General features: G+C 33.9%; 1 protein-coding gene across 3 annotated transcripts in view; it reads right to left on the reverse strand.

Moving 5' to 3' along the window:
* Nucleotides 1-23195, reverse strand: part of SNX29 (sorting nexin 29) — a 134616-nt gene that overhangs the window by 64071 nt on the left and 47350 nt on the right. For all 3 annotated transcript variants that reach the window (XR_003500765.3, XM_005018445.6, XM_005018446.6), the window contains exons 15-18: nucleotides 19296-19402; nucleotides 9800-9916; nucleotides 5670-5725; nucleotides 4657-4738 (exon numbers count right to left, since the gene is read on the reverse strand). Coding sequence is in view for 2 of the 3 variants with exons in the window: in XM_005018445.6 (XP_005018502.1) it covers nucleotides 4657-4738; nucleotides 5670-5725; nucleotides 9800-9916; nucleotides 19296-19402 (362 nt within the window). In the remaining variant the exon portion in view is untranslated. The remainder of the gene's footprint in view (nucleotides 1-4656; nucleotides 4739-5669; nucleotides 5726-9799; nucleotides 9917-19295; nucleotides 19403-23195) is intronic.

The raw sequence follows: 23195 nt of genomic DNA on the forward strand, positions 1-23195 counted from the left end.
CCGAGATATAAATTAAAGTTAACATGCTATTCATTTCTCTTCCTGTTTCAAGGAGCACAAATGGAAAACTGGCATTGATTCTGAAGAGGCACAGCTACGCAGGTTTATTTTTCCTAACTCTTAATATTTCCAAGAAGAATCACTTATAACTCCAGGATAAAGGATGACAGATACTATACTTATGGGTTCATAGTTTTCAACATTATTTGACACACTCTGCAAATATATCCACCTTTTTTTTTTTTGGCCATTTCCAAGCCACATAATAAGTATGTCATAGCTTATTTTCTGCTGAAAATATCTGCTTATGAATAAAAAGGGACAGAAGATGCATGACAGTTCTCAAGTGCGTCAGTAATAAAACTGATGTAGCAAATCTCTGCACACTGTCTTTTGCTCTCCATCAACTGAACAAATGCTGTAAATCTGCAATTTCTAACCAAAGGAAGTAGACAAGACAACCCACAACAGGAGAAAAGGGGAAGACAGTCGCTCTAGCTTTTTAATAACTTTTTTTTTTTAAAAAAAAAAAAAAGGAAGAAAACATTAATTGTTTCAAATACATTAAAATGAACTGGATATGGAAAAGCAGTGGTCAAGGTCCATGCCTTTTTGTGACATCTTCAGCAAGACTTGGCAGCAACATCTTACCTCAAGACTGTTATGCATACAATCTAATTTTCAGGCAGGCGAAGCATATTTCTAATTCAAGTACAGTTATAAGTATCTAGCATATCTGAAAATTATGCTTACCCAAAACAAGTTTGAAATTTTGCCTGTACCAATTGGCACATTTCTGCTTTCTCCATTTATTTCATAACTTTTTCCTCAGAACTTGCCAGCACAATTAACAGCCCATTTTTATGTCCAAGTTATGGTTACCAAAGCATTCAGAGAAATATGAACTTCAAAATGGAAATCATTGGAAATGATCTCAGCAATATTAAAAAGTTGCAATACTTCTACCAAGAATTCTCAATTTTCTTTACATTGATATACTACAAGCAGAATCCTCACACAGCTGATACAAAGAGTTACAAACACTTTATTTTCTGCTGTGGAGAAATAAATGATAAAACATCAAATATAATGCTTATTATGAATAAGAGGACTCTCAGAAATGAGCTCAGTCATTTATCCTAATTGTCACTCCTAGTCCTTGTCTGTTCATTACATACTGGTAGCCTAGTAAATATCCTCTTCCACAATTTCAACATTGAATCGAATTCCCTGTAATCAGGAGCACATGTTTTGGCAGAGATTTAACAAGATAAATGCACAGTGCTGTTATTGAGGCTATTCTGAAGTTTTATAAATTAATGCTTTCCTGATAGCTATAAAATGCAGAATATATATTCAGTAAGCACATGACTACGTATCTGATCAGAGATGTGGCAATCACTTCAACTCCAAGTGTTTAATCATAGTGATATAATGTGCTATATAGAGAGCATAGGTTTATTTTTGGACAGATTCCTTTTTTTTTTTTCTCCAGGTGCACGGTGGCAGAAAATAGTTATTTGCTAGACAGATACTCTTATCAGTCATACTACAAGAGATCAAAAACTAGTAGGAATGCCATTGATGTATTCTCCCATAAGGCAAGATCTTAACAAGTACTAAGATCAAAGTTTAATAGAAATGACAGAAGTTTTAGGTCACTTCTACAGGTAGCTTTTGCTCACTTCTCTTTTTAAAATTTCAAAAGACAAAGTTGAGCAAATACACAACTGCTCACCAGAGGAATTCTGTGATATTCTGTGCTGTTCTGTAATTAAAGACAAACAACTCTGACCATGGATGTTCTATGTCTATAATAAATAAGAAATTTCTATCTTTCCATATCACATATCTTAACGATCTTAGCTTAGCGATATGGTTTAGAGGTGGACTTGTTAGTGTTAGGTCAGAGGTTGGACTCCATCTTGAGGTCTCTTCCAACCTAGATAATTCTGTGATTCTATCTCCAGTAACTTCCTAGTGTGAATAGATAATGAACAGAACATTCAGAAAAGTAACTTGAGCATTTTTCAAATAAATATACCCATAAACAAATTTTGCATACTAGTGATGTCCAACATGACATATATGCATAACAATATATTGCAGAAATAAGTAAATTCTCAAAGCTGTCTTCTGACAATCTAAAATTTCAAATCTTTTTAAAATCTTCCAATGATATTTTGCTTCATTTCTTCCTCTTGTTAAAAGGCCCACCCTTTAATCAGAAGTTCTTTGTTTTCCATCAATGCTGAGTAATTGATGAAGTCTATTAAAACCCACTCTGTTAACAGCACAACTTATTTTCTAAAATGCCACGCTAATGATGGAAATGATAAGGTGCAGAAGCACAATAAAGAATGAAATTTAGTTCAAGTCACTGTAGTTAGGCCCTTATCCAAAGCCAACTGAGAGCAGTGTCTCACCCTCCACTCACTCACGCAGGTTTTGGATAAAGCTCCGAACATGCTATAAACCAGGAAGCTAGGTTTATTTCTTCCTATTAAGAAAACATGCCAAACGTCTATGATACACATGAATTCCACATGCTTTCTCAGTTTTCTTGGTGCCTTTTTTTATAGTCAAGTACAGTCAAATTTTGTCCAAAACTCTGAACTCTTGAGTAACAAAGTTTGATAGCAAGTTACCATTAAACTAAAAGTAAACAGAATTCTTCCAAGACCTAAGCAAAAGACCTTATATTTTAATGAAGTAGAATATCAAGTGACATTTAGTTATCTATATTGTGAAAAATATAAACTAAGATTTTCTAAATGATGAAGTCATTTGGAAAAATCTCAGATCCAGGTTTACACAACCAAGCTACAAATGCAACTGACTTCAAGATCATGTGCAACAGTATCACAACAGCACTGGTGATGCAAGATGTTTCAGCTGATGGGTACCCAACTTGGAGTTACTGCATAGGGTTCTTCTGGGGGGTTTTGTTTTTTTGAGACAAAGGCATTGGCACAGCCTCAATATTTGGTTCTGCCCTACAAAGCAAGCCTTTAACAATCGTTCCATCAAAGGAATCACAATAAATGTCATGTACTAATTCACCCAAGTTCTCCACCTTCCCAGGCAGTGATAATCACAATTTGTCTCAAATTTTTAGTATCTTACACAAACATTCGCAAATTGAGTGTCTGCACTACCACATAGCACATAATGCTACCCAGCCATTCACACTGAGACTGTAAAAGTGAAAGCCTTAATAGAAGTGCATGGTTTAAGATAATAGCTGGCAGAATGCTTTTATCAGTCAACCAAATTATTTCCGAGGTTTGCTCATTACTTTGTTCTGCCCCGTTAGCAACAGTATGCTAATGAAGAAGGATTTACTTCAACTCAATTTCCTTGAAAAAGTAAATATAGACATTGAGAACCTTCCAATATGTCAGCAGGTTGATAAACACGGCAACATGGGAAACAAACAGGAGAAACGAGAGCTCCTTCAGTCATCACAGAACTGCAGCAGCATTATAGTAACAGAGATGTGGTGGGATACTGGTACATTTAAGGATTTCTGTTTTGCCAGACTGGTATCTGGGTTTGGGAACATGTAGGCAGTTACAGTACAATGGAAGAACAAGTGAGAGACAGAAATGCAATAGGGAATTATCAAAAATAATCACACTTGTCAACATGTTTGCCTTCCAGACGCACTCATACACCTAAATCTGACTAACTGATTGTTCAACACTTTTGAATAAATTACTAACTCAGTACAAATTCAGTATTGCCAGCTTTTCTTTGCATTAGCTGAAGACTTATTTTTCATTATACTTTACTGGCCAAAAAGGTGGTTTCCTGTACTAACAGTCCATAAATAATTCAGAATTCTATAAAAATCATTGTTCAAAGTGAGAGGAATGTTAAAAATTCCCAGAAATCTTGTTTAAAGCTAAGTACACATTGCTGAAACACGGGAAAGACTTAATGTTTTCATGCATCATAATAATTATACTAATAATTATAAAAAATGCTCAAAAGTTTAAAAATTTATCATAATAATTATGAAAATAATCCACAAAGAGAAATACAAGTAGATTGATAAAGCACATCAAAGAGCTGTTTAAGGCTAGCCATTCTATAGGCAAAATGGCAGGGCTATAATTGGTCTAAAGCTGAAAATCCATGAATCAAAAAACAGTATGGGATTTCAATGCTTCAGCTACAAGGCAGGCTAGAGTGCAAACTCTAAATTTAGACCCAGCAGAAGCAAAACCCACTATGAACATACCCAGTGACACACAGTTAAGGCTTTCTGCACCATTCAAAATATTTTTGAGCTACTAAGTAATCCATATCTGTCTGTCTGTCAAGTAACATTTCTGGTCATTGATATTGCAGAACTGAAATAGAGTATTTACAACATGCATATTGAAGAAGGTATTACTAGTCAGCACTGAATTGTTGTGCTCTGGTCAATGCAGCCATTTTATTAACATGCATTTACACTATTAAGAGCCAACAATCAAAATAACGCTATTTTGAGGATCACTGTCATCCTATGTAGGAACATGTATGAAGTTACTGCTGATGTCCTTTATCTGATCTCTAATAAAATTATACTGAGATCCTTAAAATATTAAAATGTTCCATTCCAGTCAGAAAGTGTTTATTGAATTTCTGTTAGAACGTGTTACTTACCTGATAAACATGGAATGCATTAGCAGCTTTTCCACGCAGAAAGACAGAGGGAATCCAAACATTAATAAGAGCACGATTTGATCTGAGGAGATGAGAGATAAACTTAAAATAGATAATCATATTTACGTATTAAAATTGCAAAGTAGTAGTTCCAGGTATTTAGGTAGTGATCAAGGTCATCAACGAAGCAACTTAACATTTCAAATGGAATACCAGAAAATTTGTAGTTCTGCCTGAGCCTGTTATACTTACTATATCTAAAAGCGTTCCCTAAAATTAACGTAACTGGGGAAAAGATTAAGCAAATCATCTTTTCTTTTACTTTTGTGAATTTGACAACATTTGATTACACACATGAAACAAAAATTATTCATTTCAACAAGTTCAACAGTGAGGTCCACAAAACTCAACAACAACAACAACAGAGTTCATCAAATAACAGAAGAGCACTGAACAGTTATGGAGAAGCAATTTCCACCCTCTCTCTTTGTGATTTACTTCCAAATTTCTGCAATAGAAAAACACCAGCTGTATTTTCACCCCATCATCCTCAAAAAGCTAGATTTCTTAGTCAGACTAATAAAAGCAAAGCTTTAAATCACACCACTCTAAAGTGATCTGTGGTGACCTACTTTATTTTTTTTAATAGTACTATTTGTATGCATTGAGATGAAAAAAATGAGAAGGACCATCACGTTATTAGTATCATCTAGAATCTACCAAAACCAAAGCAACAGAACACAGTAACTGTTTGGTGCTGTGCTAGAATACTAGGTTCTAGGACACTGGAAGAGCACTTCAAGAAAATGTCCATGAATCTGAATGCCTTGCATACATTATTAAAAACTACATGGACCATGTAGCTCTCCATGCTTTTTAACAATGGAGCACCATATCTGAGAATTTATTTATTGGAAATAATATAGGAAAAGGAAATTATTCACTCTACTTGCTTTTTCTTCTTTCCCATAAAGACAACATGAAAGCAGAAATACGCATATTAGAAAACTTACATTTCGAAGTCTGACAAGCTCTGATCTTCAGATGTTTGACTCAAATCTCCAGGGACCTATATTTACAGAACAGAAACAATTCCCGCACACTAGTTATTATGCTTTCTTAATGGAAAGCATATGATAAGAAAAATAAAATTTAAAATTCAAGTTATAAAAAGCCCCAAAAAAAAAAAACCTATTACTGAGAAACTATTAAAAAATTAAACAATTGTGTAACAGTAATGTAAATGTATCACCCTTGCAAGGTTTTCTTGTTAGAATTTGCAACAGTTTTGTGAAGAAACAAATCTTACTTTGTAAACTTTATAAAAGGATGTAATTTTGAAAGGTATAGAAATCCCAGAGCATCAATATTAGATCTTTATAAACAAAGCATGCTAAAACAAAGTACCTTGTGTTTATAAAGAATTTATGGGAAAAGTTGAAGCACATAAAACCTAGTGAACATTTTGTCTTATACTGCACATTCTACTAAGAAGACACATGATCATTTTATGTTAGCTGTGTTATCATAAAACATCAAATTGCTATGAAACTTCATAAAAAAAGGTAATGATGAGCTAACACCTACAGAATTCCAAGAAGTAACAGTTGTAAGAAAACAAGATAGAAAGAACATTTGGAAATAAATCAATAAAAGCTTTTTTTTTTTTTCTTAACCTTTACTTTAAAGCCAGTTAAACATAAAAGGCTATATTCTCACCATTAACTACGCTGAAGCACAAACCACAACTAAGAAAAATTAGTGTGTTTTGCTGAAGAACAGCTGAAAGTTGTCAACTTCTAGCTAAGGTATCTACATTAGTTAATTATCAGTTCAATACATCTCCGTAATATATGTTGCCTGTTTTTCAGAATATCTGCCTAAGAAACATAAATATGCATTATTGCTTATTGTAAAGCCATATCAAAATTCAAAGGGGACTAAGGAAAATCACCTTCCCAAAGGTTTTGACAGACCAGCTCAACTCCCACCAATACTCAAGGCAAAACTGAATTTTGCTGTCCCAAGTTTCAAGAGAGATGGCTCAGCAAAAACTGAGTCATTCCTACTGGAGAAAAGAAAAGAAGAAAAGCTGTGCAGAGCTGAGACAGCTCCAGAGCATACGTATGGAAGCACAAGTCCTAAACAGGTCTGCTGCCCTCCTTCTGGAGGAACAGGGCAGTCATTATGCTGGCAAGAGCCAGTAATTCCCGTCTCTCAAGTCCTAGCATCAGCTGTTACATGCTCCCACTCCAGCCCACCCTTGTGCAGCAGCACACTGGTTGGCATTCCAGGGCTTTTATACAGAGCAGACATTTTTCTGTCTTGCCTATAATCTGTATCCTATCTTTGCCTATATCTGAAATGGAAGTCCTACCCCCAGACATATGCAGTACTTTTCATTAACTTCAGTAAGAGTTTTGCATGAAGACCTCAAACACAGTGTGTGGACTTTGGAAATAAGAAAGAATGACATTAATAAGTTCCAGTGCTTGCACATCTACTTTGAAGCAGATTGTTACTTATGCTGAGATTGTAATTGATGTGTTGTTCACTGTAACACAAAGTACAGTGACGGAGACATATTGCATTAATGTATTTCCTCATTCCCTGCAAGAACATACTTTTTGCATTAATATTACACTCCATGTTTTCAACTGCTACAGAAGTTCTGAAACATCATAACTAAAAATTTGGAAAGATCATTGTGGATATTTCATATATAAATTACAGCCATTAAAATTGATTATTAGCATTAAAATGAAAGAAGTCAGTGAAGAATTATGGAAGCTATTTTTATGAGAATCTGTAAATTATATACTATTTTAATAATAAAATGTTAAGAATTTGGCTGATCGTTTCAAACAAGTCAAGGGGAGATCAAATATTCATATCCCACTGAATTTCTGACAGTTGCATACTTGATCAACTTTTAAAGTTCTAATTAAAGTTTAAGTAACAGATAGACTACCAGCACAGTTATGCTTAATAATATGCAATTAAATATATTAAATTCTTCGGATAATGCAAAAAGTTTTTCAAAAGCCTGTATTCAATGCACAGTTCCCACAGTTCCATTTTGGATAGCAGCAACTAATGAAGACTAGTATTTCACTAATCCAGTATTGTTTCTGCAGTAATTAAATACAGTTGTCAAAATCATAAAACCTGATGATTTGTTAAAGCTACTTACGTTTCGGGTTTTATAAATAGACACATATTTCAGGAGAACAGTACCTACTACAACAGTATTTCAATGATTAGGCTAGATTCTAATCTCATACAATAAAATTTGTAACAATATCTGACTAATTAACTGAAACATGCTTGCTGATATATTTATATCACTACACTATAAGCTGACTGCACCTAATAACTCTTTAAAAGAAATACTTAATTGGAAAAGAGAGTAGTGGCTTATACCACGGCTGCAAAAATTCCAAGGGATTCCTGCCTTTGGCACCAGCTGATCCTACAGATCAGTTTAGGTAGTATAATTTATTTACTACAAATGTTTTTCCAAGCAAGTGGATGCCCACCTCTCAAGATTACTTCATGCAAGCAAGCATATACAAAACTTTTCCCAAAACTCTCTACATCTCCAGCAATTTTCAGGTCAGGGGACTTCTTGACCAAGACATAGCTTAGCATATTTGGTAACCCCTAATGGATTTTTCTAAGTATTTGTCTAGTATTTGGTAAAGAGCTCCACAGCTTTGCTGCTGTAGAAGACTGCCATGGAGAATGACTTCCTGCTTGTTTTGAACCTGCTTTTAACTGGGAGATGTCACACAGAGCTGATCTCCATTTTTCACACACCATTTTGCAGTTCTCTACCATACTCTTCCCAAAGCAGATTCTTTTTCAAGTTGAGGAAAGGCTGCCCAACCAGCCACATACAGAACACCACTCCGCTTTTGATTATCCCTGTTGCTCTTTCCTGAACACTATCTAGTTTTGCTATTTCAAGATGAAGGGACTGCACAACATTCGTAAGTAAAATAAAGCAGGAATTTATACAGGAACAAAGTTATTATACACAGTTTGTATCTATTAATAGGATATGTGGATACATAAGTAAAAACAAAATCTCTGAACAGGGACATACAGTCTGAAATCTAAGTAAGAAAGTACAGTCATAATACACTTGTGATTTATCATTTGTCATTTCTTGACACAATAATGAGATTGTTTGCACCTAAAAGGCTGAAAATTACAGGTGAAATCCTGCTTCACTTATGCACATGGAATTCTTATCAGCCACATGACACAAATGTTATGATAAAATAAGCATGAATGCCTCCAGTATGAACAAAAAACTAAGGCACAATACTGTGCAACCATATGAACAAAACCCATCAAAGTACGCTTTCCTGCTAAGACAGACAACTATCAGGAACTTCCTTTACTTTTGCACATCTCCACGTTTCAACCAAATCTTTTAACACAAGAAGCCAAAGGGAAGCAGTATCTGGTAGAAAACAAAAACTTTTATTTCTAGGGACTTGGGGATGAGGGGAGGAGATTGCTGTTTTGTTTTGTTATGTTGTTGTGTTGTTTTTTTTGTTTTTTTTTTTAATTTTCTCAAATAACGAGCTCATGAACACAAACTGCTATTTGGTATTTAGCTCAGGCTGCAAAAATAGGGCTAAAACTAAAGGCAGAGAAAGAAGACAGGTATAATAACCAGAAGAATTAGAACAACAGAAATAAGTCTTCATGGCCCTTTTAAAACTGACTGAAAATAACACTGAAAATTTCAGTGCCTCTAGGCACATTATAAAGTGTTTCTAGAACAGTGATGCTGACCTCTGTAGATATATGGATACGGGTAACTTCTCATTTAGAAACCTACCAATTATTTTTTATTATTTCAACCTTCCAAAGTAAAAAGCTCAGCAAAAACAAACAAACTTAAAAGCATCTGAGCACTGCAGACATTTTTATTGTCTGAATACATTCAATACTACTATATAAATTAAATACTGCTAAAGAGAATGAGACAATAGCAAAAATACCAAGTAAGGTATTCTTGACAGATGGTTTATTAGCTGTTATTTCTTATAAGGTAGTGCAGATTTTATTTCAACACGAGTAATGGTTTTGAGAACAGTATTTCTCAATGTAATAAACAAACACTTACCGGCCCTCTCAAATCAATTAGTTCTTGTCTCATCTGGGACACAAGAGCTTCTTTAGCCATCAGAGCACGGTGCAGCCTCTCATTAAACTCAATCAGTTCCCCATGCATTTCAGCCACCTGAAAAACATAGCCCAGAGATAACTGTTCTAAATTGAAAAAATACACTATATAATTTCTTACATGCATACCAACTTACATTTATTTCACAGCATTCTCCAAGTAGGACATAGTGCTGCTACTACAGCATTTTAAACAGAACATTAGTAACATACACAAAACAATTTTCACTCATGCCTTGAAACATTGGTTTTGTTATTATAAATTCAACACAAAAACATTACAACTTTAGATCTATATCTGATTTTACCCAATCAGAGGAGATCCCATGGTAACTGATTCTAATGAAACACCTATTAACTTGTTCTCAGTCTAATTTTTGATGAGCAAAGCACTTGACAGGTACAAATTAATCAGAATATTTTGAATTGGGAATAATGTAAAATACACAAACTAAATTCAACTTTGTCAATAATTCATGAGTAACATTCTGTACTCTTACACAGAGTTAGAGGTCCACTCATCCCAGGCAAATCTGTGAGGGGTCAAAGGAGCACAAATAAAACAGTTTTGCTGTGACGCACATCCTTGTGCATAAGTAAAACACAGTGGCCTCAAGCATGGCTAATTTATACATAGTCTTGCTGTGTCTGCTCTCCATTTTTTATGAAAATGGTTAAAGAAGCACCAACTGAGGTAGTATGTATATGAAAGCAAACATGGCTGGACGAATGATGTGCAAGAAAAGTACAATTTGCACAGCAAACTATGTTTAAGTTGATTTCTTGCAAAGAGATCTGAAAAAAAAAAAAAAAAAAAAAAAAAAAAAAAAACAATAAAGCTCAAATCAAGGTTAAAGACAATACCAAGTTCTTGAATTTTTCTTACACACAAGCATAAACCAATGGGGTGCAGAACTCCAAAAGGACAAGGGATCCAGAATAGCAAAGATCTATATTGTGGCAGTAATCTGTTATCTTAAAAAGAGGGTGATGAGGAAACTATCTGGAAAAAGGAAAGACATCTGTGTTCAACAAGGTTTTGAGCTACTTTTTCCAGAATCTAGACTATGAAGCTGAATGAAAGTTTCGGTTCTGATAGACGACCCATCAATACCTAATACAACGGGCAAAGGAGTTGTCTGGAACTGATAATGGCGCCTGTAGCCTTATAGCAATGAAATCTGAGCCCAAAGGTGTCTGTAGAACTAGTTTGAGGGGAAAAGAAAGATTCCATTCAGAAAATCCTGTTGTTAGAAGTTTCCATGTGCAGTCTCCCTATATTTTCCAACGAAAGGGAATACTGATGTGGGCCATGATCGTAGGTGCAGTGCCAGAAAAGCAGTCCTACAGCAGAACAAGAAAAGCTACACATAACAGGAGAGGTTAGATGAAAACATAACCAGTGACTGGCTGACCCCAGTAGCGGACATAGCACACTACCGTAACAATACAGTTAAACATTCTATTTTTCAGGTTACAGCAACTCTTGAAACATCTTACAGCCATCCAAAGCTGGGAGAATATAGAGGCAATGGGGTAACATTATTAGGAACAGAGCTGAATAAGATGAGCCTCAATCTGCTACTTCAGCAATAGCATGGGGACTTGGGTTTGTGCCAAATCTCTTAAAAGTTCATCGTTTTCCTTCTGGAGGCAGTTCACTCTGCTTCAGGCTTGCCTTTCCTTGAATTACTATTCTGCCTTCTTCCTCTTGCCCAGGAAATTTCCCCAAGATAAAGCAGTTTAATTCAATTTCTTTAATTTACTGCTTGCTTTTTACTTCAGTAAAGTAAATACTTCAGTCCTGTTCCAGACAATTTGTGTCCTTCACATGGTAAAGAAACAGTGAAACACAGCTTCAAGTTGACAAGCAATGACATCACTGATCAAGTAATAAAAATTTACTAAGAATTACGCCAGATCATCAAGTATTCTTCTGGAATTTATTTCTATATTAGAGAGAGTCCTTCAAATCCAGTAAATTCTTGTACAACTGGCTTTTTAAACCACAATTTATATTATTTAAGGTAATAACAAGGTTATACCATTTCACTTACATATTATGTCATCACATCATCCTTTATTCATTCCACACTGAAGTCTGATCAATAATTTTCCCTACTGGGACTTCATTCATCTTCACAATTGTTTCTCTCTGTGACAATGTTTAATGCAGAAAATTAAAGTATAAACTGGCTAAGTTTCCCTTGGTCACAGGATCATTCAGATTTGGTCCTGGTCATACCAGAAAGCATGCTTAAAGAGCCCATATCCTTATCTCAAAGAAGTGAGCTTAATGCACAAAGTATTTAGAAGACTTCACACTACCAGAACTCCAAAGACATGTTGTCAAAAGAAAATCTAAATCTGCTCCTACTCTCCAACAGCACTGCATCTATAGAGTCCAGCATGACCAGATTTAAGAACCGTCTCCAGAGAAATTACAGAGGTAAATTGCACTTTAATGTTCCACAGCAAAGGAGTGAGCAGTTAACTTAAAACACTCTAGGTATGTTTCTCTAAGCATATGAATAATGTAATCACCCTTAGAAGCACAAGCTCTTAGAGTATAGAAATTGCCTTTTAAGAACTTGCACCAAAACAACATTAATTTCTTCTTTAAGGGTCTTTTAATAGAACTCAGATTCTTTTTTTTAAATGCAACTTGAAGTAAATTCATTAAAAATTCTGCAAGAACCACGTTTGAATCAATGGATTTCTGTTGAGTATTGGTAATTTTCCCCATCCACCACTAAAAACAACAACAAAAAAACTTTTATTCAATTACGGTTGCAAAACAACATATTTCCCAAGAAACTCGAGACGAAATGGGAAGTGGTTTCACTTTCCTCCCAGTAGAAGCCAGGGTCTGTATTTTCCATGAGAAAATGACCTTTATCAAAAATGAACTATCACTTGCCGCTCCCCCCCCCCCCAAGAGAAATAAAGCCAAGTTCTTCAAAAAACAGCATGTATCTTAGTGAATATGAATAATTAACTTTTTCTACAAATGAAAAATAGTAAAATTTAAAACATCTGCTAGCAGATAGTAGTCAATGCACACATGCACATACTCAAAAGCATTCCCTGTTCAATAGTGTGGTAGCACTTCTGAGACTGTAGCAGTTTTCCATACTACTTGTGTGTAGCACTGAATTTTACCACTGCTTTGTCCCACTCTGCTAGGATTAAAAGAAATTACTTGAGAAAAATAAATTTACATCACACAAATTAGAAATCACACACTACACAATAATATATAAAGTCATAATAACCTGGCAGGAATTGTATCATCATCATTGGATCAAAATAAAAAAATAATTAAAAAAAAAAGTTTCTTCCAGGTCCAACCTTAAGAAGAATTCAGTCACAAACATTTAAGTCAACATTCAAAGAAACACTTCAGTGTGTCCCATTCCTCTCTGTCCCCCACCCAGGCTCAATTTTTGGACCCCAGTATTTCCTCCTAGGAGAAGGATGCTTAAATTCATGTCAATCTGTGGTTTCAATGTTCCACAGTTATTAAATTGCTGTCATTTATCCCCTTGCTAGCAACTCTCCTCCTAAGCTACACATTTTCCTTTTTCCTTTAAATCATGATGGATTACCACAGTTAGGTAAAATTCACCAGCTGCTGCCATACTTCAGATGCACCTTGATGTCAGCTGTGTCCGAGGACTTTACAACAAAGAAATCTGGTAGAAATTGCACAATGCTGCTGCTCTTCACAGTCATACATTTCCATCTACACTACGTGCAGGACTGTCATGTTAGAAAAGTGATCCAAATGCAAGCAACTCAACAACATGTTTTAAGCTAAGCCAGTTTGCACCACAGACCTAGAAACTACTGTGCCATTACAACTGCAGGGTAGGTGCTGTGATACATGTATAGAAGGAGGATTTGAGCAATAGATGGCTGCGTAATTGATAATTGCCACTAAAGATGCCATATAAACCACAGCATGTGTTTAACCTGAAGAACTTTGTCCATGTTTTCCCAAGTATGTGATTAGGTATAATAAAGGGTACTGCCTCTCCCTGAAAAGCTCAATAACAGCCTTGAAAACAGTAACCTGTAACTGCTAAAATACAGGGGCTAAGATACGAAATAACCATGGTTAACTGTAAATACCACACTATTTTTTCCTCGCAGAACAGACAGCTTAACACCATAATTATTTACTGTTATCTGAATAAGCAGGGAGACTGAAAAATAAGTTTATAAAGAAATTTAAAAAGTGGTCAGCGTGCACATTAACAAATGGATCACAAAGTGCACAGCGACTCATAGGCACATCGTTCTTTGCCTCAGAAAAGAACACCAGGATTACGCTGCTAATGAGAGAAGTGCTGTACACATCGTTCAGAGAACTACACGTTGTATTTCTACAGTTGCACAAAAATTTGTTCTTGCTAATACACTTCTAGCACTAGCACATATAGGAACTTCGTTTGTGTGCTGTGCACTCTTGTGGGCAAACAGCTTGTCCAGATCCTTCCAGATCTTTTTTTTTTTTTTTGTAGCTAAAAAAAATGGTGCTCATATAATTTTAAAACTAAGTTTTTAATATTTCCTTTTCATTTTTTTTTATTATTCTCTTAAAATATCATTAACAAGTAAGAGCACGTTCTATTAATACAGTAAAAGGTTCTAGATTTACCAGTAGCTTGCAAAAAAGAAGTAAAAGAACAAATCTTCACCAAGAGCGTGGTTGCACACTGGAACAGGCTCCCCAGTGAAGTAGTCACTTTACCAAGCCTGTCTGAATTTTAAAAGTGATTGGAGTGTGCACTTGGTCACATGGTCTAAACTTTTGGGTAGACCTGTGCGGTGCCAGGAGTTGGACTTCATGATCCTTATGGGTCCCTTCCAACTCGGGATATTCTATGATGATGTGATTCTATGAAACCAAATTTATTTATTTATTTATTTTACACAGAAGAGTACAAGAAAAATTGGCAAGACTGAAACAGTTCTTTGTAGTCAGAGTTGTGGTGTTTGCTTTTTTTTTTTTAGTAGATACATATTACTATATCACTGTCACAGCCTTTCCACATAATCATATGGCATTAAAGTGGTACATTGTGCAGACATTAGCAAAACTGCCGTATCAAAATTCCCCACTTTAGGATTTCAATTCTGGACACAGTAAAAAAAATCATAACAATATATTGTTATTTGCTAAGTGAAATTGAGAGATGATTCTACAAAGATGTTGACACTTTCTGGCAAAGTTCTTAGTGATTTAAGGTATCTTCCCTGACCATATGTCTTACAAGATGAGAAAGGACTGTGTAACAAAAACAGACAAACAAAAAACTGTTGCATTTCATCATGAACACAGTCATATTCCCGTGCCTGAAAATCCTCTAATCTTCAAAAACATGGATTATACAACAGCATACAATTGAAAAGTTCTTAATAAATGAAAATCTGAATTTTATAGACTGAAAGGGTACCTCTGAACTTCCATTTACTCACAGTGAGAGCAGCACAAAGAGCCTTAAAGAAAGTCACACAGGTGCTTTTCACAAGATACTATCCTATTTCGGTACTCCATTACACAGAAGAATGAAAGGTCAGACATTTGAAAGTGTTTAAAAGACTCAGCTACCCAACTACTGTGATAAAAATCCATAATTTACCCTTTTGTGTAGCTGCTGAATCAAAAAGAAAAAACCCTTAAGATAGCTTAAAGTCTTCTGAGCATTTTGAAATGAAATTGAAGAGATTAAAGTTAAAACTCAATCAAGATGGCAATTTCAGCAAAAATAATCAGCAGCGTGCTTTTGAGGCCTCACGATGCAACTGGCCAAATCACTTGTTCTACAAAAAAGAAAAGAACGCTAGAAAACTGACCAGAACTCTGCTAAATGGTCAAACCTTGATTTAATATCCAAAATTACCCTTTGTAGATCCTGTGTTGGAAATGATTCAACTACTCAGAAAAGCTGCATTTTTTTTTTTTTTTTTTTTTTTTTTTAGAAATTTTATCTTTTTGTCAGAATTCCAGAATATTTGATATTCTGATATAAATAAATTCTCAACTCTAATCTTCTACGGAGTGTACTTATTTGAATTAAGTGATTCGCACCTCAAGCTCACATGAACAGCATACACACACCTTCCACGTCAGAAAAAGTTTCCCAACCTCATGTACCAAATGTTCAGAGACAAGTTCTTCAGGCAGAATGACACATCTAACACATAAAAAATTAATCCCGTAAGCTATAGGAAAAGGTTCAAAATAATATTGTCAAGTTTGTTACACGGCAAACTGCAGAATTCTGGTGAACATGACTTTAAAAACTACCAGGTAATTTATGTAGAAAAATTCTGATTCAGAAATGTTTATTGTACTGGCTTCTAGAAGGAAACCCCTGGAAAGCTGGAAAGGATTGTGCTTACTATACAGAGGAGGAAAAAAAAAAAAAAAAAAAAAAAAGGACATTTTGCTTAGCCTCCAACATTCTTATAGAACAAATATTTTTTTCACAGAGATGAGGGTTTAATATATTGTCGTAGTTTTAGGATATTGGAAACCTTTTAGTCCAACAGAGGAGCTAGTCTCCTCATTCCCTAGTCTGACAGAAATTGTCTATTCCAGGAAATAGATAATTCAATGTCATTTATTGTCTTTAACGGAGCTCTCTCATAATACTATTTAGCACATTGTGAGCATATTCTACAACTTAAATTGATGGAATGCAGGTTAAAGCCTATTTAGGTTTGTTCATTAGTTCATTACTGGATTACAGACATAGAAGACAAAGAGAAGTAATAGAATCATTAGAAACAGCCTCTTACAGGTAACAATCTCAACACAGTTCTGCTTGTCAGGATGTACAGACAGACATACCAACTGTTTTAGGTTTTTGTTTGTTTTGCTTCATTTTAAATCCTTAGCAATATCAGGTCTGACATAAGAGCAAGTCTTTAGAAACTGTTTATTTTGAACTTCGCTGCAATGCAAGCTTTGAAGAATTTGTCTCTCCCGTGTGTGTTAACAGGAAAAATTCCACTGATGTTATTTGGAGAGACCTTGCAAAAGCAGGACAAACCAAATGGAATGTATTTATAACTTACATACAGCAAACAATGCAGGGTGAAGGCCCAAAATGTAATGATTTTAAATGCATTTTATTATTCATGGTTTGAAAGTTGTATAAATCCACCTAATATACTTTTTCTTCTGGTTCAAAATAACCTTACAGTTCCAAAGCATTTGACATCAGAAAATGAGTGCATGCATGTATGCATAATACTAATGGTAGCCAAAGACCTAGCAACATCCCACAAGCTTTCAGTCAGGGTTTAGAAAACACTATGATAACTATATAGATAGTTCACTACTATGTCTAAAAGGAAATATTCCACACAACATATTTTACATGGAAAGCTGTTTGGTTTTTTTTTGTTTGTTTGTTTGTTTTGTTTGTTGTTGTTTGTATTGTTTTTGTTTTTTTTTTTTACAAAAATTTCTATAATGGTGTTTTAAGCATAAGACCCAACAAAATTCAAGTTCCTTTACTCTTTCAGAATTTCAAGCTGCAGTGTTTTGTTTGTTTGTTACATCTACTTGGTTATATCAGAATTTCTGATCATATTTTATTAAATAAATAACTTTGAAAATTTTTAACTGTATTTAAAATATGGTAAGAAACTGAAACAATATATTAAGTTAAATAACTAAATATGTTATTATGAACAAAATCATTTTGCTAATTAATAGTCAAACCATTGTTTAAATCCTCTTCACAGCTAATCATTTCCTCAAGAGAATTTCTACCAAGAGGTTCAAGGGGACCTCTGTCTTCAGTTTAAATAGTCTACTAGGCACAAACTAACAGTCTTAAAACTGCTTAAAGTCTGAACATTTTTCAGACCCACTTATAGCTGAATTGAACTGCCAGGAAACCTTTTAGTGGGGTTTCTATCCTGGTCCTCAAAGTGGAACACAGTACAGGCTAACTTGTCATCCTTCACTTGTGAAAAGAAAAAGTAGTAATGATTTTTGGCATGTACGTTTGGATTTTAACAGAGACTGTATCCTATTTTGAATACGTGAACATATTGTTACAGACTGGCAAGTGAGACTCAAATGGAGAGTTCCTTTTCTGGGTGTGATCTGCATCAAGGTTTCCCAGTGATTATATCTATTGCTGTGTCATCAGTGCTACTGCTACCACTGTCTTCCAGAAAAATCCCGAGTGTTACCAATAAATCTTTCAACATGCAGAAAAGCTTAGTAGAACAAAGGAGGGTGCTCTTAAAGCTGCAACAGATGTTACCTTTGCTCTTACAGATATTCTTTTGAAAGGCACAGAACAAAGAAGTCAAGAACCCATTCAAAGATATGCATTATGTAAAGATACAGTTTCACATGGTCCTATGAGAAAAGGATAGCCATGGACAAATGTTTTAGAAGAACTTTATTAATCTCTTTGATGCGTGACTCGAATTTTCAGGCATCTTCATATTAATCAGTTAATATAAGTATCCAATTTCAGAGTATTTTGGGCAAGTGAACAACATAGAAAGTTGTTTTACTTTTTATTAAAATGTTCATTTAATATTTCATAACAGAAATGGGTATTAGATATTAAATTTCATTACTTATGTCTGAAAAATAATTTTTATTTAAATTTAGGATGAACCCCTAATCTTTCTCTCTTCTTTTCTTTTTAAATCTAATGAATTTGATATTACTTTACCACAGAGAATCCTGTGTTAGAAACTTTTTCTAACATGATCATATCAAAATAATTAGTAACTTCCAGTATTCATTTCCATACTGCATTACTCCACAAGCTACACATAAAACAACATAAACATGAAACAGAATAGCACAATCAGAAAAAAGTATAAAAGCAAAAGAAAAAAGTGACAGATTTCTTTATGTCCTCAGGAAACTTTAAAGCTCAACTCACAGTACAACAAAGCTTGTTAATTACGTACTGTAGCTTATGCAATAGCTGACACCTATTATTTCACCAGCATCAATTATAACTTTAATGAACTTGTTTATTTATTAAAACCCTCATGAAAGTTGTATGTCTTAATGCAGTAAAACATTCTAGAACAAAACTGATAAATGAAACCACTGTTTAAACAAGTATGGTCCATTTTTTCTGTAAACTACAATATATTTTGATAACAGTCGATTTTAATATCAAGTATGAAGGTGTACTGTTACTAAGTATTTTTAATCACCTGAATTGTTTTAAATGGGCTTTGAAGTTAAATGAACAAAGCTGTATTTTAACCACAGAAGTCAGAAGATGGAACCTTTCATTTTTAATTCTTAGAACAAAAATCAGAATTGTATTTTAGACTAATGGGGAAAGAAGACAGCTAAGGAAAAAATGCTTACACAGCTTCAAGTCTTATTTTACCATTATGATCTCATAAAATTTGTGCAGTGCAGACTTTACCTCAATCAATTTTCTTTCATAAGAGCTGGCTAGTTCCTCGTTGTTTTCTGCTTGCTTTTGGTCTGGAATAGTAAATTCACCATCAGTGCTCCAAATGTTTGGCAGAACTAAAATAAAAAGATACATCAAATTACAATGATAAATTACATAAACATTTAAGACAATTAGTTTAAAAGTAATAGCTCTAAAAGAAACAGTTATCAGAAGTATCAAAATAAGATAAACTATTTGAATAATATAAAATTTTATAAAATAAATACTTTCACATCATATAAAATACTATAAAACAATATTACAAGTACTACAATAAGCACTGCAGGGAGCATTCTTGCAAGCACTGTTTAGGCACGTTTTCTCATCTTAACAGGAAAAAAATGCAAAGAAAGTATTTGGCTGTTTTGTAACCACAGCTAAATATGTAGTGACTCCAATTCATACCCAAAGCCATTGTAAACTAAGCCTATGCTTCTATTTTTACTTTTGTTTTTATTTCCATTCTTTTTCATTTCATTTTACTTGAAATTTACTTATGAAATTTTTCATTTCATATTACTTACACAGGACTACTCGCACATCATAGAAATTACAGACAATAAGGCTAAGAATAGATACTAGATGAAGTGTGAAATGCTTAATATTTCCTTTTTTTTTCCCATACAGCAGAATCATCTGTATTTATTTTATTCCTGACACTTAATTGTCTAATTTATTCTTAGAAACCTTCAATAAAGAATATTTCATGCTTCTGTGCACAATCTATTTAAATGCAAGTGTTCTTCTCGGAAAGGTTTTCTTGATAACTAGTCAAACTTCCTTCACCTGCCATTTAAGCCCATTATTTCCTTATCCACACTGAATGAAAACTGTTTTATCCTATTCCTGTTCCCAGCTACCATTTACATATTTGAAGATCACTTGAAGGCCTATTCTGAGTAAGTCTCCCCCAATTTACACAAACTCCAATTCAACTTCTCTTCATAGATCATGAATTTCTGGAAAAAGAAAACATGATAGCACATATAAAGTAAGCAAGCCCTTGTGAGAGAGGTTTAATAAATGCTTTGACTGTTTTTCAAAATCTAGATTATACATACAATCATATTAAGGTAGAGAGAAAACTCCATAATTCATTTGATTAAATGCCTGCAAACTGACTTTTGATTCAAATAAGAATATATAAATTCAGAAGCTAATTAGTATTTGAAATTAATTTTGAAAGCTATTGTAATATCTAATTTTCTTGTAAATCTTCTTTAGAATTTTCTGATTGAAGACCTTCAAGATCAACATTTTATTTCAGCATAAAGTTTGACTACATATAGCACTTTTGTTTAAACAACTGTGCATACAGCTTTTGCAATGTGATGAAAAATGTCTCTGCACATGGTCAGTATTCCCTTTACATTTATACATCTCTCTTGCAAATGCCATAAAAGACTACAGGAATGACATATAATTTATCATAGTTATTTTTGGCCTAACTATACTCAAAGTAACCAAAAACCTAGGTCAGCAAGAAAGCTAAGACGACTGACAAAGACACAAAAGAAGAAAAGGCAAGATACAGTAAGAAACTAACATCAATTTTACCAAAAAACCTTCATATTAGTTCACAACACAGCACTCTCATTTATCATGGTTTCCTATAACCAACATATATAAACTGCAATAACGTGCCTATACAGAAGACTGGCATACATTACAGGAAGGCTGTAAATTACCGTTAACCATATGCTATGCTTTCCTTATTCCTTAACTACCAACAAAGAGAGAACCCATAGAATTATCTTATTACAGAATACTTTCTCTATAGACCAATTTGTTAAATAAATTTGTTAAATTTAAGAAGATTATTCTTTGGATTTCACTTATTTAATACATGGACTTAATACATGGACTGCCATGCACACTTTTATTTTCATGTTTTGATAGAAAGAGATAATCAAAAAACTCTAAGTCTCTAATTTTAAACCTTCCATGTTGCGTAAAATTTATGGCAGTGGTTTTACTGTTTATTTTAATTTTCAGATCATATATATTTTTTAAACTTCATAGGTATAAGCCATTAACAATATAAAAATAAAATAGTCATAAATTTAATACATCTCTTTTTCCCAGTAAATCAAAACTTTGTGTTGTGATTTATTCTTAGGTGAATACTGCTCAAATCATGGAATGAAAAAAGCACATAAAACTTTTTAAGCTTTAATTGCAGTAATGTTAACTGAGCAGACTTTAAGATGGTTCATTGAAACAGTAGTCTGTTATGAAATAATGTACTGACAGTTCTCCTTTTTAAACCCTAAATGTAGAAACTATAGAAAACAATGTAATGTAATTAATTAACAAGGAGTAATTAAGTCAGATTATAACACCTCAAACTGCCATATGAAAATGTAACTAATGGAAACAAAGCAAGGCTTTTATGGAACATCAAGGAGAAAAAAATAAATTCATACCAAACTAATCCAGTAAATTATGTGCTACACAGGATATACAATGAGCAGTGTAATTTCGTATTTATTCAAAGACTTAAATCCGAAGTATCGGATGTATTATGAAATGAGTAAGCTGAATAAAACTCCTTATAGCAAGCTTTTAAGCTTGGAATGCCTGCATTCTACAGAACTAGAGAAGTGCTACAGAGATGCACACAGGTCAGAGGAAATCTTACGCAAAAGGGTTGGCCAGTTTTTGTTTTTAATGTAACCAGAAAAAAATCCTCCTTCAATGGACAGTTAGCTTTGATACTGGCAGTTCCTATACTCTAGCAAATGATTGTTTGGATGAATGTATCTCAACTCAAAATATTAATTATTTTTATGCAAGTTCAGTGTTTGCCTCCTTTAGACAACCTGTAGTGAATGAAGCAAGCAGGGTTGTCATGGAGAGAGGTTATTCCCAGACATGTCCTCGTTAAACTTTTGGAAATTCTGTAGAGACTTCTACTTGGGCCATCTGTCTAGGATTTCCGAACAACTGGAATGTAATAACAACAGCTGCTCTAAACATGGCACTGAATGCTAGGAAACCCCACAACTCACTTTCTTTGCATGCTTTGTACAATGCATGCATGAGCATACTGCTTCTACATGGAACATTCTGTAAAAAATAAATATATATATATATATATATATATATATATATATCAACCTTAGAAATAAAACACCCCAAATCATATCAATTGCTATTCTCTTACAATAGCTTATTTGCAATAGCTTATGTGTTTTGGATATTTCTAAGACAATTCTCTTTTTATCATATATATATATATGGATGTACATTTATTACTTTATTAATAAAAATATTGTTTTATGTTATTTCGTATACCAATACAAAAACACTGAAAAAAAATACTGTGGGGGAGGGGGTCTATAAGCCACAAGAATTTCTATAAATGAAAATACTTCTCTTGCCCTGACCCCAATCACCTGCATGCTAAAAGAAATATAGTATCCAAGTAAACTAGATGACTGGAGATTAATTAACATTTCAAGTCAAGAGACCTTAAAGCTAATCTACAATATGGCTACCTGCTAGCCATGCCAAGTGGCCAGATACTCCTCTTATAGCAGGAGCTGCACAAAGCTTTGCTACTCATCATCCAAGCTATGCCAAGAGGATAAACATCATGGTTCTATCAATACATGCATTTATTAGTTCATAAAGTTTACTAGTGAATGTCTACAGTGAGCTCTGAGTAAGAGAAGTCATTAATTTTTGAACAAGGAGTGAGACAGAATTGTGACTCTTCACACAAAGAAAATAAAAATACTCTATATAGGAGCATTAATCCTTATTAAACATATGACTTCACTAACTATAAATTGGCTTCACTTTTAGAAATATATTAATACACGTAGAAAACATTATTAAAAACTGACAAAAAGGCTACCAAAT

The sequence above is a fragment of the Anas platyrhynchos genome, chromosome 15, assembly GCF_047663525.1.
Source record: "Anas platyrhynchos isolate ZD024472 breed Pekin duck chromosome 15, IASCAAS_PekinDuck_T2T, whole genome shotgun sequence".
NCBI lineage: Eukaryota > Metazoa > Chordata > Aves > Anseriformes > Anatidae > Anas > Anas platyrhynchos.